This window comes from Nerophis lumbriciformis, linkage group LG13 (genome assembly GCF_033978685.3).
Source record: "Nerophis lumbriciformis linkage group LG13, RoL_Nlum_v2.1, whole genome shotgun sequence".
NCBI classification, from domain to species: domain Eukaryota; kingdom Metazoa; phylum Chordata; class Actinopteri; order Syngnathiformes; family Syngnathidae; genus Nerophis; species Nerophis lumbriciformis.
In genome coordinates, this window is record NC_084560.2 from 38,479,425 (window position 1) to 38,497,120 (window position 17,696).

At 38.3% G+C, this 17,696-nt stretch overlaps 1 protein-coding gene across 1 annotated transcript in view; it reads right to left on the reverse strand.

The window, feature by feature from the left end:
* Window positions 1-13,800, reverse strand: part of coq10b (coenzyme Q10B) — a 39,750-nt gene extending 25,950 nt beyond the window's left edge. Inside the window, exon 1 of the mRNA XM_061970842.2 lies at window positions 13,634-13,800. Within this exon, the coding sequence (XP_061826826.1) occupies window positions 13,634-13,731 (98 nt within the window). The 5' untranslated portion in view covers window positions 13,732-13,800. The remainder of the gene's footprint in view (window positions 1-13,633) is intronic.
* Between the last annotated feature and the right edge of the window lie 3,896 nt (window positions 13,801-17,696).

Here is a 17,696-nt window from a genome sequence, read left to right on the forward strand (position 1 = left end):
ACTTTAAAGATCAACAAGGGTGTAGTGTAAAAACAGTACAGTTATGCAACAAGTATAGAAATAAGTTAAAATAGATACATTAACTCAAGTTACGTATACTTTGAGCAGCTAGAGCAGGGGTCTGCAACCTTTATTATCAAAAGAGACATTTTGTTGCCTCTTCCACTAAAGAAGAATAGTACAGAGTTGCAAAACATAACACAGCTTATAAACGTTTTAAATGTTTTATCTTTTTTATTTTTCAGGAAAAGTAATCTGTCCATTTGAAATGTAACTCTTTTTCTTTTCTTTTGGAATGTATTTACGGTTAGCTTACCCAAGGGGTTGCATACTCAAGAAGCTGAACTGAAAACACAGGCTTCCAGTCTCTTTTACTTGCACCTCAAAACTCAGCCTGTGCACATTCACTGCCTCACACAAATTATAAACTCTTTAAAAATGCAAACTTTTCTCGCTCTAAGTCTGAGGGAGCCACAACAAGGAGACAGAAGACAGACAGTGGCTACTTGCCAGCTAGAAAAACAAAGAAAAAGCTAAACGCACACATACTTCATTCTACTGAGACACGGAGAGATCTTGCAAGATTTGCTGACTTCTCACACTGTAAAGGCGCATTTTCCCCAACATTTTACAAACCGTACATGGCTTCCATTGTCCTAAAAAATCTTGGTTACAGTCTAAATTCTCAATCTCTACATGAAAACAAGCTTCAAACACCATCGAATAGATGTTATTTCCTGTAAGACATTCCAGTAAGATTAGCAGCACTGAGATCAGATGACAAAGCGCAACAGTGCTGATAAGAAAAATGTATGTAAGCAAATATTTACCAATTGAAGATAAACCCCCACTTTATTGACATTACAAAATTTGTGTGACACGTGTCCTGGCCTGCGACCTGCACAGGTCTACAGTGATGACCAATGAAATAAAAAAACAAGCCGGCTCTCAACTCAATGACTATCACAGCTCCTAACGTGTCGGAGAGTGAGGTTAGCACACATACTGTTGCAAAGCCGAAATAGCAAATATAAGTTACTGTGTATGGCGCTGTTGGGTTAACCTTCATTGAAGCGTTGCAGTGCCGCAGTAGAGTCCTCTAGTTTTAGCTACTGATGCAATACAGTGGAACACGCTCTAGGACAGCTCTATTGGAGGATTGTTTCACCTCAACAGAGCGAACCCATCTGTGTTTGGGCCATTTTTAGAGGATAAATACATCCTCTCAGACTAGAGCCGTCCTATTTATGTCTGTGAGCATGAACTGACGAAGCCTGCTTGTCTTCCGAGACGATCCGAACAGTCTGGTTGCTATCGATCCAATGCACTGAGAAATGCGAACTGCGGTAGTACTGCTCCATGTTTAGTCAAACTTGGCCTCTTTGAGAAGAAGTAAACATCACATGACTGCAATAATATGATGAACCTTAGGACAAAAATGATGCTTTCAATGCATGACTTCCAAAACTCTGATAAGAATGGGACACTTGTGATACTCATTTGAAGAATGACACTAACGATTCGATTCAAAACCATTCTCAATTCAAAATCAATACTTTTTAATAACATTAGGTTCCAGTTCTATGATTAACTACATTCCTCCATTAAATAGTTAACAGCTTTGATATTTTTTTGTGTTACTTAAAAGTTTGTTTAATAAAATTCTACCCAAACATTTAATAAAGTCAAATACAAATAAGACAACAACAGAAGTATTCAACGTTTATCTTTTCTCATGTAAATCTGTACAGCAGATATGATCATCTACATCACAGGTGTCATACTCAAGTCTGGCGCGCCACATCATTTCGAATGGCCCGTGAAAGCTTGGAAATAATATGCATCAATGAAGTACTTTATCTTTCTTTCTTTTTTGAGAAAAAAAAAAGACATGATCTGCATGCAGTTATATATATTTTTAACTTTATCCATCTAATAATGCAACAGATACTATATTATCATACATCCTGTTTCTCAACTTTTTTGTAATGGGCGCCGGAAGTTGGCAGACCCGTCAGCGATCCTGTTCTGTCTCTCTGTAATGTTTGTCTGCTCTTGAATGTGTTGAAAATCTTAATTTCTCCTCGGGGATTATTTTCAGTATTTCTGATTCGGATTCTTAACATTTTTCGGGTAAAAACATCCATACATATCTACTTAGCCTTATGATTTCAGAGCAAGTTATTCATCAAAGTGTACACTGTAAACATGACAATATATATATATATTTTTTAAACAGCTCGGTCTTCAGAATCCTACAGTGGTACCATTTTTACATTTACAGCAATACACTGTGAAAACAGCAACCATATTTTTCATTCAAAAAAACAAACAAAAACTGGCAGCTCAGTCACCGGAATTTTACAGTAAAATAGAGTGTGACCGTTTTACTGTAAATTTTATGGTAAAATTCTGCCATTTTCTTGATCGCAAAATTTTTTCTTCTTCTTCCATCCATCCATCCATTTTCCACCGCTTTGTCCCTTACAGTGTAGGTAAAATGTACATTTACTAATCAAATGTATAGATAATCGTGTGACAATATCATGCGGCTAATCCTTATACATGTATGTTTCTTTTATTAATGTTACAAGCGGCCGGCCCTCTGAGGGCAGCCAAAACTGCAACGTGGCCCTCAATGAAAACAAGTTTAACACCCCTGATCTACATCAACAATATGATTTGCCCGAGTATCTGTCCTGGACAGATGTTTGTTTTTTTTAAATATTAAAAAATGTTAAAATCCATGTTGGATTTTTTAAAATCACTTAAAGGGGAACATTATCACAATTTCAGAATTGTTAAAACCATTAAAAATCAGTTCCCAGTGGCTTATTATATTTTTCGAAGTTTTTTTCAAAATTTTACCCATCACGCAATATCCCTAAAAAAAGCTTCAAAGTGCCTGATTTTAACCACCCAACCATTTTCCTGTGACGTCACATAGTGAAGCCAACACAAACAAACATGGCGGAAAGAACAGCAAGCTATAGCGACATTAGCTCGGATTCAGACTCGGATTTCAGCGGCTTAAGCGATTCAACAGATTACGCATGTATTGAAACGGATGGTTGTAGTGTGGAGGCAGGTAGCGAAAACGAAATTGAAGAAGAAACTGAAGCTATTGAGCCATCTCGGTTTGAACCGTATGCAAGCGAAACCGACGAAAATGACACGACAGCCAGCAACACGGGAGAAAGCGAGGACGAATTCGGCGATCGCCTTCTAACCAACGATTGGTATGTGTTTGTTTGGCATTAAAGGAAACTAACAACTATGAACTAGATTTACAGCATATGAAATACATTTGGCAACAACATGCACTTTGAGAGTGCAGACAGCCCAATTTTCATCAATTAACATATTCTGTAGACATACCCTCATGTCAGCAGGCCAGGGAAGCTAGGGTCGATATTCAGCCAAGACATCCAGGGGGTTTAGCTCGCTCGTCTGCGGGAACAAACTGCCGCCATTGCTTGCCGTGCTACCAAGGTCCTTTGTCCCTGAATTGCTCACACACTCAGGCAGATTCAATGGGGGTCTGGCGGCAGATTTCTTTGACTTTATCGTTGGAAATGCATCTGCTTTGAGTGTCGCAGGATATCCACACATTCTTGCCATCTCTGTCGTAGCATAGCTTTCGTCGGTAAAGTGTGCGGAACAAACTTCCAATTTCTTGCCACTTTCGCATCTTTGGGCCACTGGTGCAACTTGAATCCGTCCCTGTTCGTGTTGTTACACCCTCCGACAACACACCGACGAGGCATGATGTCTCCAAGGTACGGAAAACAGTCGAAAAAACGGAAAATAACAGAGCTGATTTGACTCGGTGTTTGAGAAAATGGCGGATTGCTTCCTGATGCGACGTCACGTTGTGACGTCATCGCTCTGAGAGCGAATATTAGAAAGGCGTTTAATTCGCCAAAATTCACCCATTTAGAGTTCGGAAATCGGTTAAAAAAATATATGGTCTTTTTTCTGCAACATCAAGGTATATATATTGACGCTTACATAGATCTGGTGATAATGTTCCCCTTTAAGAATGAATACAAGTAAGAATTTAGATTTTTTTTTAACACCCCTAGCTGCTTTTGCGTTGTTTTCATCACCACTACACATCGGTATTGATGACATAGAAGACATATCCAAGTTTATCCAGAATATCACCAATTACAGATTGGACAAAGTACTCGTACACCTTTGACCAAATTTAGAAAGTTATGCTCGACAATACTACTCTGCAAAACATCTACGGTGAGTAAGATGTTTATTGGAATCCCAATTATAAGTTAGACATTTATCTGTGAGTCTGCCTAATATCTTTTAAATTGATCGATTCGCACACTGATTTTTTTGGACCCGCCGATTGCCTGGTCGATTGTGATGTGACTCACAAGTCAAGTCCCACCAGTCATGTTTATTCAAAATTTTCGTCACTTCTTGCGCTAATTTCATGACTTTAATCAATTAAAAACACACTGTAAATGTGAATCTTGTTTTTCTGTTTCTTTGTTTAACAAGCTTTCCAGTGATAAAATGGGGTAAATATGAAATTTTTAACAAGAAAGGCACACCTAAAATCTTGAACCTCATTGGCTTTCCATTAAAGGGGCATGCCTCGAGGGCACTAAGTGTTATACTCTGCCCTCTTACATTTACATGTAATGGCGTAATTATGTGCGTACGTAACACATGTACGCGCATTAGCTTTGGGTGTTGATTGATTGATTGAAACTTTTATTAGTAGATTGCACAGTGAAGTACATATTCCGTACAATTGACCACTAAATGGTAACACCCGAATAAGTTTTTCAACTTGTTTAAGTCGGGGTCCACTTAAATTGATTCATGATACAGATTAGGGATGTCCCGATCCAGGTTTTTGCACTTCCGATCCGATACCGATATTGTTTTTGCATTTCCGATCCGATACAGATACTGACCGATACCGATACTGACCGATACCGATACTGACCGATACTGGCCTATCCGAGCATGTATTAAAGTTTAAAGTTATTTAGCCTACTTAGTTGTCAGAATCATGTTGAAAAGGGTTTTAGTACTCTTGATAACAACTAGCCAGCTGAATTAGGGGAGTTTGAATAATACACAATGGTTGGTAACAAGAAACTGACCTGTTTATTCAAGGATAAACACAAAATAGACAAAATTATACATGACAAACAGAAATGGCATCATTGAACTAGGGCTGGGCGATATGGCCTTTTTTTAATATTGCGATATTTTAAGGCCATATTGCGATACACAATATACACAATATATATCTGGATATTTTGCCTTAGCCTTGAATGAACACTTGATGCATATAATCACAGCAGTATGATGATTCTATGTGTTTTGATTGATTGATTGAGACTTTTATTAGTAGGTTGCACAGTGAAGTACATATTCCGTACAATTGACCACTAAATGGTAACACCCCAATAAGTTTTTCAACTTGTTTAAGTCGGGGTCCACTTAAATTGATTCATGATACAGATATATACTATCAGATATATACTATCATCATAATACAGTCATCACACAAGATAATCACATTGATTTATTTACATTATTTATAATCCAGGGTGTGGAGGGGGGCGCCGGATGTAAGTGTCAAAAAGAAAGCCAAAAGAGTTTGATATGAGAATAAATCTAAAGTTAAAATATAGGGTAGAAATGCACCCATTTGCAGGAAATGTAGTCTTGATTTTCAAAATTTTCTTTCAAGGTTTGCTTGTCTACATTAAAACATTCTTCTTCATACTGCATGAATATATGCTACTTTTAAACTTTCATGCAGAGAAGGAAATCACAACTAAAAAAAATCACAATTTTTTTCATACGGTGTTGATGTGGAAATGTTTGCCTCGGCATTTTGATGGTGTGGGCGTGTGGCACCGAATGGAGATAAGCGTCTAGACAGACGTTACAATATTTGAACAATGATGACGAAAACTGTTTTCTCTGTCGTGTTTGTGTGTCGAAAATTGTTATGCGCTTATTTTTTTATTTGATTTTGTGCGTGGCATATAATTGCTATGCGCAGAGGACGCTTGAGCAGGCGCGCACCTTAGAGGGAGCGTTGGTCACACGGCTGCGCTAGCATCACAGCTAACGTTAGCCATGCTGCTACCTCTCTGCACGGGGAGGACGTATATGTATGTGACGTATGACGTGACAGTATGTGACGTGTGTAAGAAGGTGCGCTGCTGTCTGTGAGAGGGAGACACAGGAAAGAGTGAGAAGAGCCTGTCGTGTAATGCCAGCAGCTAAAAGCAACTGCGTGAGAATCCACAGACCTGTGGATGTGTTGAAGGTGTGCTGGAAAATGCGGAACGGAAATTAGGGAGCAGCAGAAAAGTGGAATGTATTTAAATCGGTGCGTTGGAAAACACGGACCGGAGTTTTTTTTTTAAACTGGATCTGGATCGGCATTTTCCCATGCCTTGCCGATACGCATTTTTTGGCAAATATCGGCGGCCGATCCGATCCAAATATCGGATCGGGACATCCCTATATTGGACAGAGAGAGAGAGAGATCAGAAATTATAAGAAAAAGTGACTACCGGTACATTTGATTGTTTACAATCCGAAGAGGTATGATGAGGAAGGGAGGGGGTTGTTAGCTAATATACTGATAATATAATAATATAATATAATATAGCGATAGCGATTTGGATAGCTAGCTTTAGCTGTCATTTAATGCATATTTTATCATAACAACTGCAAATTGTTCGTTGCTTCTTTTGGACTGTTTTTGTACGAGTGCAGGCGTTGCCTGCGCGTACGTATTGACAAGACAAAGTTTTATTAAATAAACTTAGTAATTGTGAAAAATATGGACAGTTTTAAGACAAATGTGTTCTGTTAAATCACTAATGGTAACATAAGCTAGTCGGTGGTATTCTTTTTATATTTATTGCTTTGAAAAATGTAACTCTGAGGATGTTGCAAACAGCCCCTTTAAATAAGTTGACATAAATGAATGCATTGTCACCGGTTTTAAAAGTCCATAACTTTCTTAACATTTATCACAGGAAAATGGTACGTCTATAACTGGGATTGTCTTTACAAGACTGATAAGACTGGTTTCATGCAAAACGATTTTTTTAATTTTACACACAGGCCTTTGGTAACATTGTTGAGAACTTGTTGAATTAGGTCCTGACGTTGAGCAACTCAAACTTAACGTTGGATCAACATGCTTTTTGACATTGATTTTAACCATTCAATTTTCATCATTTCCCAACCAATATTCTACAACACAAATACAACGTTTAAACAACACGCTTTTTGGTCATTTCCCAACCAACGTTTACACACACAACTATTTTGCAACGTTGTTTTGAAGTCCGTTTTACTGGAAATGTAAGTATAATCAACGTTGAATCAATGTCGTGTGCCTGCTGGGCTACTTTTGGTTCTTGGAGACAGTTACATACAGTATAAATACTGCCGGTTGCGTAATCCAGTGTTTTTCAACCTTTTTTGAGCCAAGGCACATTTTTTTCATTGAAAAAATCCAAAGGCACACAACCAGCAGAAATCATGAAAACATTTTACTCGATATTGACAATAAAAAGTTGTCGTCGCAATTGTTGAATATGAATTTAAACCATAACCAACCATGCTTCACTATACTTGTCTCAAAGCAATGTCACGACCTGTCACATCACGCCGTGACTTATTTTGAGTTTTTCTGCGTTTTCCTGTGTGTAGTGTCTTGCGCTCCTATTTTGGTGGCTTTTCCTGTTTTGTTGGTATTTTCCTGTTGCAGTTTCATGTCTTCCTTTGAGCGCTATTCCCCGCACCTGTTTTGTTTTAGCAATCAAGACTATTTCAGTTGTTGCTATCCTCCTTTGTGTGGACATTGTTGTCATGTACGGATGTACTTTGTGGACGCCATCCCCATACTTGCCAACCTTGAGACCTCCAAATTCGTGTATATATATATACCGTATTTTTCGGACTATAAATCGCAGTTTTTTTCATAGTTTCTGACTTATACTCAGGAGCGACTTGTGTGAAATTATTAACACATTACCGTAAAATATCAAATAATATTAATTATCTCACTCACGTAAGAGACTCGACGTATAAGATTTCATGGGATTTAGCGATTAGGAGTGACAGATTGTTTGGTAAACGTATAGCATGTTCTATATGTTATAGTTATTTGAATGACTCTTACCATAATATGTTACGTTAACATACCAGGCACCTTCTCAGTTGGTTATTTATGCCTCATATAACGTACACTTATTCAGCCTGTTGTTCACTATTCTTTATTTATTTTAAATTGCCTTTCAAATGTCTATTCTTGGTGTTGGCTTTTATCAAATACATTTCCCCCAAAAATGCGCCTTATACTCCAGTGCGACTTATATATGTTTGTTTCCTTCTTTATTATGCATTTTCGGCAGATGCGACTTATACTCCGAAAAAATACAGTACATATATATATATATATATATATATATATATATATATATATATATATAATCCGTTCATGAATGAGTATATCCGTTCGGCCACCGTGTTCAATGGAGAAGTCTGGTCTACAAAATTTGCAGGCAGCATACCCCTCCGAGCTGTCCTGGATGAACTGAAATTATTTTTTCCAGTCATTTTGGAACTTGCAAGCGAAACTTCTTCTTCTTACTCGTCGTCGCCATGTCTCTTCTTCGTTCTTCTGCTTCGTCTCTGTTATGTTTTTGGACATTACTACTTGCCGTAGTTTTGAAGCAATGCATGATGGGAATCCGGATGTTGTGTGTCAGTGTATTAACGTGCCGGCTGGAATAAACACACGCTGAGAAATAGCTCCGTGCCCGCCTACTTCATGGGTTATAGATAAACCTATGGATAACGGGGACATATATAATAGTCTCCTTTTCAGGTGAGAGAGGACGCTAAAGGCAGTGCCTTTAAGGCACGCCCCCCAATATTGTTTTACGGGTGGACATTTGGGAGAAATTTGGGAGAATGGATGCCCTGGGAGATTTACGAGAGGGGCACAGAAATTCGGGAGTCTCCCGGGAAAATCGGGAAGGTTGGCAAGTATGCATCCATGCTCCACACGCTGTAAGTCTTTGCTGTCGTCCAGCATTCTGTTTTTCTTTATTTTGTAGCCAGTTCAGTTGTAGTTTTGTTCTGCACAGCCATCCCTAAGCTTCAATGCCGTTTTTTAGGGGCACTCACCTTTCGTTTATTTATGGTTTAAGCATTAGATACCTTTTTACCTGCACACTGCCTCCTGCTGTCGTCTTCATATTGTGATCATGACAAACCATGTTCCCGACGTCTGCAAAGCAATTAGCTACCTGCTGCTACCTGATTGATTGATTGAGACTTTTATTAGTAGATTGCAGAGTACAGAGTAAAACAACTTGCACTTAACCCAGTCTATAAAATCCGCTACACCTCCCTGATACCAAAGTATATGTCAAACTACTTCCTTAAAATAAATGACCGCCATAACCACAACACCAGGGGGAGCTCCACTAACCACGTTAAACCCAGATTCAGATCCAACAAAGGTCTTAACTCATTCTCCTTCTATGCCACATCAATATGGAATGCACTCCCAACATGTGTAAAAGAAAGGGCATCTCTATCCTCCTTCAAAACCGCACTAAAACAACACCTCCAGTCAACCTCAACCCTTGACTAACACCCTCCCCCTTCCACATCCCACCTCCCCGGATTGTAAATAACCAAATGTAAATAATCAAATGTATATTCTTGTTCTTTTGCTTTCTGAACTCACTACGTTCTCTGCTCGCTGTACATATCCTACCAAGTCAGTCCTACACTGTTTCAATTTCCATTTCTCTGATGATGCAATTGTTGATGACTGAAGTGCTGATATCAACTAAACCCTCCTCATCCCACCCCCCGGATTGTAAATATTGTACATAATGTAAATAATTCAATGTACATACTCTGGTGATTAACTTGTGGGATGACTGCATTATGCTGATAGTATATATGTGTACCATGAATTGATTTATGTGGACCCCGACTTAAACAAGTTGAAAAACTTACTTGGGTGTTACCATTTTGTGAGTGTGAATGTTGTCTGTCTATCTGTGTTGGCCCTGCGATGAAGTGGCGACTTGTCCAGGGTGTACTCCGCCTTCCGCCCGATTGTAGCTGAGATAGGCTCCAGTGCTCCCCGCGACCCCGAAGGGAATAAGCGGTAGAAAATGGATGGATGGATGGATGTACGGAATATGTACTGTACTGTGCAATCTACTAATAAAAGTTTCAATCAATCAATCAAACAGTACATATTCCGTACAATTGACCACTAAATGGTAACACTCGAATAAGTTTTTCAACTTGTTCAAGTCGGGGTCCACGTTAATCAATTCATGGTATGATATGGAAGCAGTGACGTGCAGTCACTAGAGGAAAGAAAAAAAAATGTAAAAAGAAAAAAAATTAATTAAATTGTTATATGTATCCAGTGATTACACTATAAAGTTATTTTCCATTTAACTTCACTAGTTTTAGATTATTTTTATTCAAAATCGCTGAATTTTCACATTTGCCGTTCAAATACTGAGAAGAGACGGTGCGGTGAACAGCAGCCAGTTGAGGCACGTCACTCAGTGCCTCAACATGGATTCCGGACTCGGCTAACTGCTGGCCTGCTGTGCAGTGAGACCGTATTGCTATATGAACTATATTATACATTTCCATAGTTTAGTTAGCTGAGGTATATAATGTACAGTGTATTTTGTCAACAACTGTATGTGTGTAACGTATTTCTTGTGCTGAACGATCATAAAACGGCTGCAAAAGACGCACTGGCTGAGGCTGCAGTAATCCCGCCTCCTGCACCCCCGCCGTAGAATTGTTATGTCAACTAAAGCCCACACTTAAACTTTCCACGTGCAAGATTGAATCTATTTAAAAAGTTATTTCATAAGAAGCCAAAAAGTGCAAAAACAATAATGTTCGTGTTGGAGGAGTTGTGAATGACTGCAGGGCCACAACATTAGGTACACCTGCAGACTGCAGGTGTACCTAATTCACAACTCCTCCAACACAAACATTATTGTTTTTGCACTTTTTGGCTTCTTATTAAATAACTTTTGTAACCTATTTTCATGGGCTTTTCTCTTTGTGATGTTAAGTTCCTGTTATGCGCTGTTATACAGTATATGCCTTGAGCTCTTATTTTGAAGGCGCTAAGAGCGGAAGTGATGACACGGAGTGGAGCGTAGGTTTTTGAAAGAAGGTAAATAAAGTGGTCCTCGTGTAAACTGGAACCTCCGTGTTTGTTATTTTGTAGTTTCATACAGTATAGGCGACATTTATAAACCCTCGGTTACACTTTTTTAAATAGATTCAATCTTGCACGTGGAAAGTTTAAGTGAGGGCTTTAGTTGTGGACTTCATTTATAAGTAAGACCATAATAACGTTTTTTTTTATTAAATGTGCTTTTTTGTGTGCTACAGTTTGTATGTGTAAAGTTAAAGTTAAGTTAAAGTACCAATGATTGTCACACACACACTAGGTGTGGTTAAATGTGTCCTCTGCATTTGACCCATTCCCTTGTTCACCCCCTGGGAGGTGAGGGGAGCAGTGGGCAGCAGCGGCATCGCGCCCGGGAATCATTTTTGGTGATTTAACTCCCAATTCCAAGCCTTGATGCTGAGTGCCAAGCAGGGAAGAATGCTGGTATGAGCTTTCAAACAAAACCCGTTAACTGCTGCCAATCAAATGGTGAATAAGATACTCTTTAGGGTTCATATGTTTGTAAATCTGACTGTGATGAAGTCAGTGCCTCACCAGTTATGAACCTCACCGCACGTCACTGTATGGAAGAGTATTACACGGTTACTCTGCCGAGCTCTAGACAGCACAGACACTCAACTCATTATTTGCGAATTACAATTACTGGTTTGCAAAAAATATTTTTAACCCAAATAGCTGAAATTAGATCATCTCCCACGGCACACTAGTGTGCTGCGGCCAGAGGTGGGTAGTAACGCGCTACATTTACTCCGTTACATCTACTTGAGTAACTTTTGGGATAAATTGTACTTCTAAGAGTAGTTTTAATGCAACATACTTATACTTTTACTTAAGTATGTTTATAGAGAAGGAACGCTACTTTTACTCCGCTACTTTTATCTACATTAAGCTCGCTACTCGCTACTAATTTTTATCGATCTGTTAATGCACGCTTTGTTTGTTGTGGTCTGTCAGACAGACCTTCAAGGTGCCTGCCTTACTGGTGACGTTTCACTTCGTTCCACCAATCAGATGCAGTCACTGGTGACGTTGGACCAATCAAACAGAGCCAGGTGGTCACATGACCTGACTTAAACAAGTGTAAAAACGTATTGGGGTGTTACCATTTAGTGGTCAATTGTACGGAATGTGTACTGTACTGTGCAATCTACTAATAAAAGTTCCAATCAATCAATCAAAAGTGTGAAGGAAAAAAGATACTGTTTTATTTCAACCGTACATCCCGTCAAAAGCCTAAAGACTGACCGCACATGAGGACGTTCCTGTCTTCACAATAAAAGTGCCGCTCCATCGCGCCTGTGCTTTCAAAACAAGAGTCTCCGAAAGCCAGCGCAAACAAGCTAGCAAGCTACGGAGTTTGACGCCAATATATTTCTTGTGAAGTGTATAAAAACGAATATGGAAGCTTGACAAATAAGATGCCAAAAACCCACCACTTTCATGTGGTATTAGACAGAAAGGAGGAACTTTTCTTCTCCTCCATTTGAAAACGTGGACGTTATCATCACGACTGTCTGATTACAATCAACGCAAGTCATCAGAATCAGGTAATACACCAACTTATCTTCTAGTCTTCATTAAAGAAAGGAATCTATATGTTAAACATGCATGTATATTCATTAAAACACCTTTAACATGTAAACAAAAACAGCAAAATAAATACATATAAATTATATACTGTATATATCAATGTATATGTATGTATGTATATATATATATATATATATATATATATATATATATATATATATATATATATATATATATATATAATATGAGTGTGTATGTTACTCATCAGTTACTCAGTACTTGAGTAGTTTTTTCACAACATACTTTTTACTTTTACTCAAGTAAATATTTGGGTGACTACTCCTTACTTTTACTTGAGTAATAAATCTCTAAAGTAACAGTACTCTTACTTGAGTACAATTTCTGGCTACTCTACCCACCTCTGGCTGCGGCACAGTGGTTGAAAAACACTCGCTTAATAAGTATTGAACAATGTTTAGTTTGGGTAGTAGTTTGATTTGAGGTTATCAACCCGACCTGACAAGCTCCTGTAAATATTTGAGGCGTTAAATAAACTCAAGAAAATCTACTGAAGTTGAGCTGATAAAGCAATTTCAAGTGCAGGCCGACTGAAGTCCAAACGAACTTGACAATACATTTGCATTAATAGTGTAGATAATTGTTTTACCATCCTGTACGGATACAATTCACCTTCAAGCCTGAAAAAACACGTTTGGTGGCTGAAATGATGCTAGCGACTAGTTTAAACCGGATATTGTTGGCCACTCTGACGAAAAAGGGCGGACACTAGCTCGGTATTCCCGTTCTGCCACTGTTTAAAATATCATTTACCTGATGTTGTTTCTGGAGTGGACGTCCCGACTGGACGCAGACGGCAGCCGCTTAACACACTCCGCGACTTTTCTCAGGTTCGGAGCGCCTCTCGCCATCTTTGAGTCTGTCACAGGTTTCTTCTCCAGATGATCGACCTTCTCGTTGGCCCCGCCCCTACCGTGGCATACAGGCGTCCTATTGGTCAGCTGGGTCACGTTTGCGGGATTCTAATTGGTCAGCTGTGGTTTTACGTCACCGAGGAAAAATCTTACACGCAACAGAGTCACGAGATGTTGCCTGGTGTACTTTGTCCTGTTTGGACTCATAACTGATACATTTCATCAAATATTCTGACACATATTTCACCTGATGGACGACCTTTTCTGTATAACAAAATTAAATATGAAGCACTGAAACGATCGTTTGCATATGTAAAACAGCAAAAGAACGCGAATAATTAGCAAAGGAGGTAATAAGAATAGAATAGGACGCGTTATTGTCATCAAACATAAGAGCATGACGAAATTACAGGCGGCTACTCTATTAGGTGCAGTTGATATACAAGACCAACAAAAACATGTTAAAATGATGAAAAACATAAGTTTATATTCATACTTGCCAACCCTCCAGGATTTTCCGGGAAACTCCAGGAAATTCAGCGCCTCTCCCGAAAACCTCCCGGGACAAATTTTCTCCCTCCAGCTCCATGCAGACCTGAGTGAGCCTGTTTTCACGTCCGCTTTCCCACAATATAAACAGCGTGCCTGCCCAATCACGTTATAACTGTAGAATGATCGAGGGCGAGTTAGTGAATTATATTTATATAGCGCTTTTCTCTAGTGACTCAAAGCGCTTTACATAGTGAAACCCAATATCTAAGTTACATTTAAACCAGTGTGGGTGGCACTGGGAGCAGGTGGGTAAAGTGTCTTGCCCAAGGACACAACGGCAGTGACTAGGATGGCGGAAGTGAGGATCGAACCTGCAACCCTCAAGTTGCTGACACGGCCACTCTACCAACCGAGCTATACCGCCCCCCGAGTTCTTGGTTTCTTATGTGGGTTTATTGTTAGGCAGTTTCATTAACGTCCTCCCAGCGCGGTAACAACACACAACAACAGCAGTCAAGTTTTCGTCTACCGTAAAGCAGTTCGTCTGCCGTAAACAGCAATGCTGTGACACTCTTGAACAGGACAATACTGCCATCTACTGTACATGCATATGTGACAATAACATCTAGGGCTTTTAGAGAGTGCGGTGCCCAACTGGAGACGAAGCAGAAGAACAAGGAAGATACAGCCGTGGCGACGCCGACGACGAGTAAGATGAAGAAATAGCTTGTAAGTTCCAAGCCGCAGCTGCGATTGGACCTGGATAGCCTCCGGGAAGAAGTAGTGGACTACCAAGTGCTTGGCAGTGAAGATTTTCCTCAGGAAGCAAAGATTGGCCGGTTTTGGGCCATGCTAGGGAGAGATGGAAGATTCCAGACTCTCGTGCATTTGATGAAAGCACTTTTGTGCATGCCACACAGCAATGCAATGTTCAGCATGGTTAGAAAAATAGTGACAGAGAATAGAACAAGGATGGACAATTCAACCCTTAACTTAACAATGAGTAGATGAGTGTTATGTGTGTGTATATGTGTAAATAAATGAACACTGAAATTCAAGTATTTATTTTATATATATATATATATATATATATATATATATATATATATATATATATATATATATATATGTCTTAATAAGGTTATCCAAAAAATAGTGCTCGATACCGTAGTAGAGCGCAATATATGTATGTGTGGGAAAAAAATCACAATAATAATAATAATCTGACACCAGCAGATGACATGGCACCCCAAACCATCACCCAACCATGCAAATTTTGCATTTCCTTTGGAAATCGAGGTCCCAGAGTCTGGAGGAAGACAGGAGAGGCACAGGATCCACGTTGCCTGAAGTCTAGTGTAAAGTTTCCACCATCAGTGATGGTTTGGGGTGCCATGTCATCTGCTGGTGTCGGTCCACTCTGTTTCCTGAGATCCAGGGTCAACGCAGCCGTCTACCAGCAAGTTTTAGAGCACTTCATGCTTCCTGCTGCTGACCTGCTCTATGGAGATGGAGATTTCAAGTTCCAACAGGACTTGGCGCCTGCACACAGCGCAAAATCTACCCGTGCCTGGTTTACGGACCATGGTATTTCTGTTCTAAATTGGCCCGCCAACTCCCCTGACCTTAGCCCCATAGAAAATCTGTGGGGTATTGTGAAAAGGAAGATGCAGAATGCCAGACCCAAAAACGCAGAAGAGTTGAAGGCCACTATCAGAGCAACCTGGGCTCTCATAACACCTGAGCAGTGCCAGAAACTCATCGACTCCATGCCACGCCGCATTAACGCAGTAATTGAGGCAAAAGGAGCTCCAACCAACTATTGAGTATTGTACATGCTCATATTTTTCATTTTCATACTTTTCAGTTGGCCAACATTTCTAAAAATCCCTTTTTTGTATTAGCCTTAAGTAATATTCTAATTTTGTGACACACGGAATTTTGGATTTTCATTTGTTGCCACTTCATATCATCAAAATTAAATGAAATAAACATTTGAATGCATCAGTCTGTGTGCAATGAATAAATATAATGTACAAGTTACACCTTTTGAATGCAATTACTGAAATAAATCAAGTTTTTCAAAATATTCTAATTTACTGGCTTTTACCTGTATATATACACGTATATATATATATATATATATGTATATATATATACATATATATCCCCATATTTATATCCACATGTATACAGTATACACATATGAATCCACATAGGCTATGTATCCACATTTATTTATATATGTATATGTATATATATATATATATATATATATATATATATATATATATATAAATATAAATGTGGATACATAGCCTATGTGGATTTATATGTGTATACTGTATACACATACCACATTTATTTATATATGTATGTGTATATATATATATATATATATATATATATATATATATATATATATATATAAATAAATGTGGATACATAGCCTATGTGGATTCATATGTGTATACTGTATACACATACCACATTTATTTATATATATATATATATATATATATATATATATAAAAATGTGGATACATAGCCTATGTGGATTCATGTGTATACTGTATACATGTGGATATAAATATGGGGATATATATATATACACACACAGTACACACATATGTGTGTATATATATTTTTTCAAACTATGTATGAATGTCAGCTGATTACTGAAATTAATACATTGAGCTGAGACTTCCAGGTTACTTTAAGTCCAATGACACAGGTGTCAAACTCAAGGCCTGGGGACCATTCATTTAACACGGCCTAGAGATAATATGCATCAATAAAGTATGTTATATTTTAACAGAAAAAGATAATTGTAAACTTTAATAGTATCTAATAATGCAACAAACATCATACACTCCAAACATGTTAAAAAAACAACTTATGATTTCAGAGCAAGTTATCCATCAAGTTGTACACTCAGTTAAAAATGAAAGTTGTAGTTTTGTTTTGACCTAAAAATAGTGGCACCGTTCATCCATTTACAGCAATAATTGGTAAAAAAAAATAAAAAAATAAACCTAAAATATTGCAAATGTTAAGACTTTTTAGAGCATTTGTTTATAAAAATTCAAATGCGTTGGCAAATTTAATATTTTTGTTAATCTGACGCCTTCAATCGCCTAAGAGTCACTTAAATATCCAAACAGTATTACTGTCCAAACTGTGATGTTAATGGCCAAAAATATTAAATATATTGATGTAAAAACCTCTGCCTTGTTTTGAATATGTAGGCCTAGCGTGTATTTTAATAGTGTTAAAACGTTTAACCACTGACTTATTACATTCAAACACAGCTTGAGCACTACTGCCCCCTGGCTGCAGACTTGTGTATTGCTCAATGCATGAAGTCCTTACCCTGGAAAGTATCTGAGAGCTTGAAACTTAACACTCAGCAGAATCATTAGAATGGATTCAATAACTGAAAGATCAGTCAAAAAGCTACTTTTCAAAAG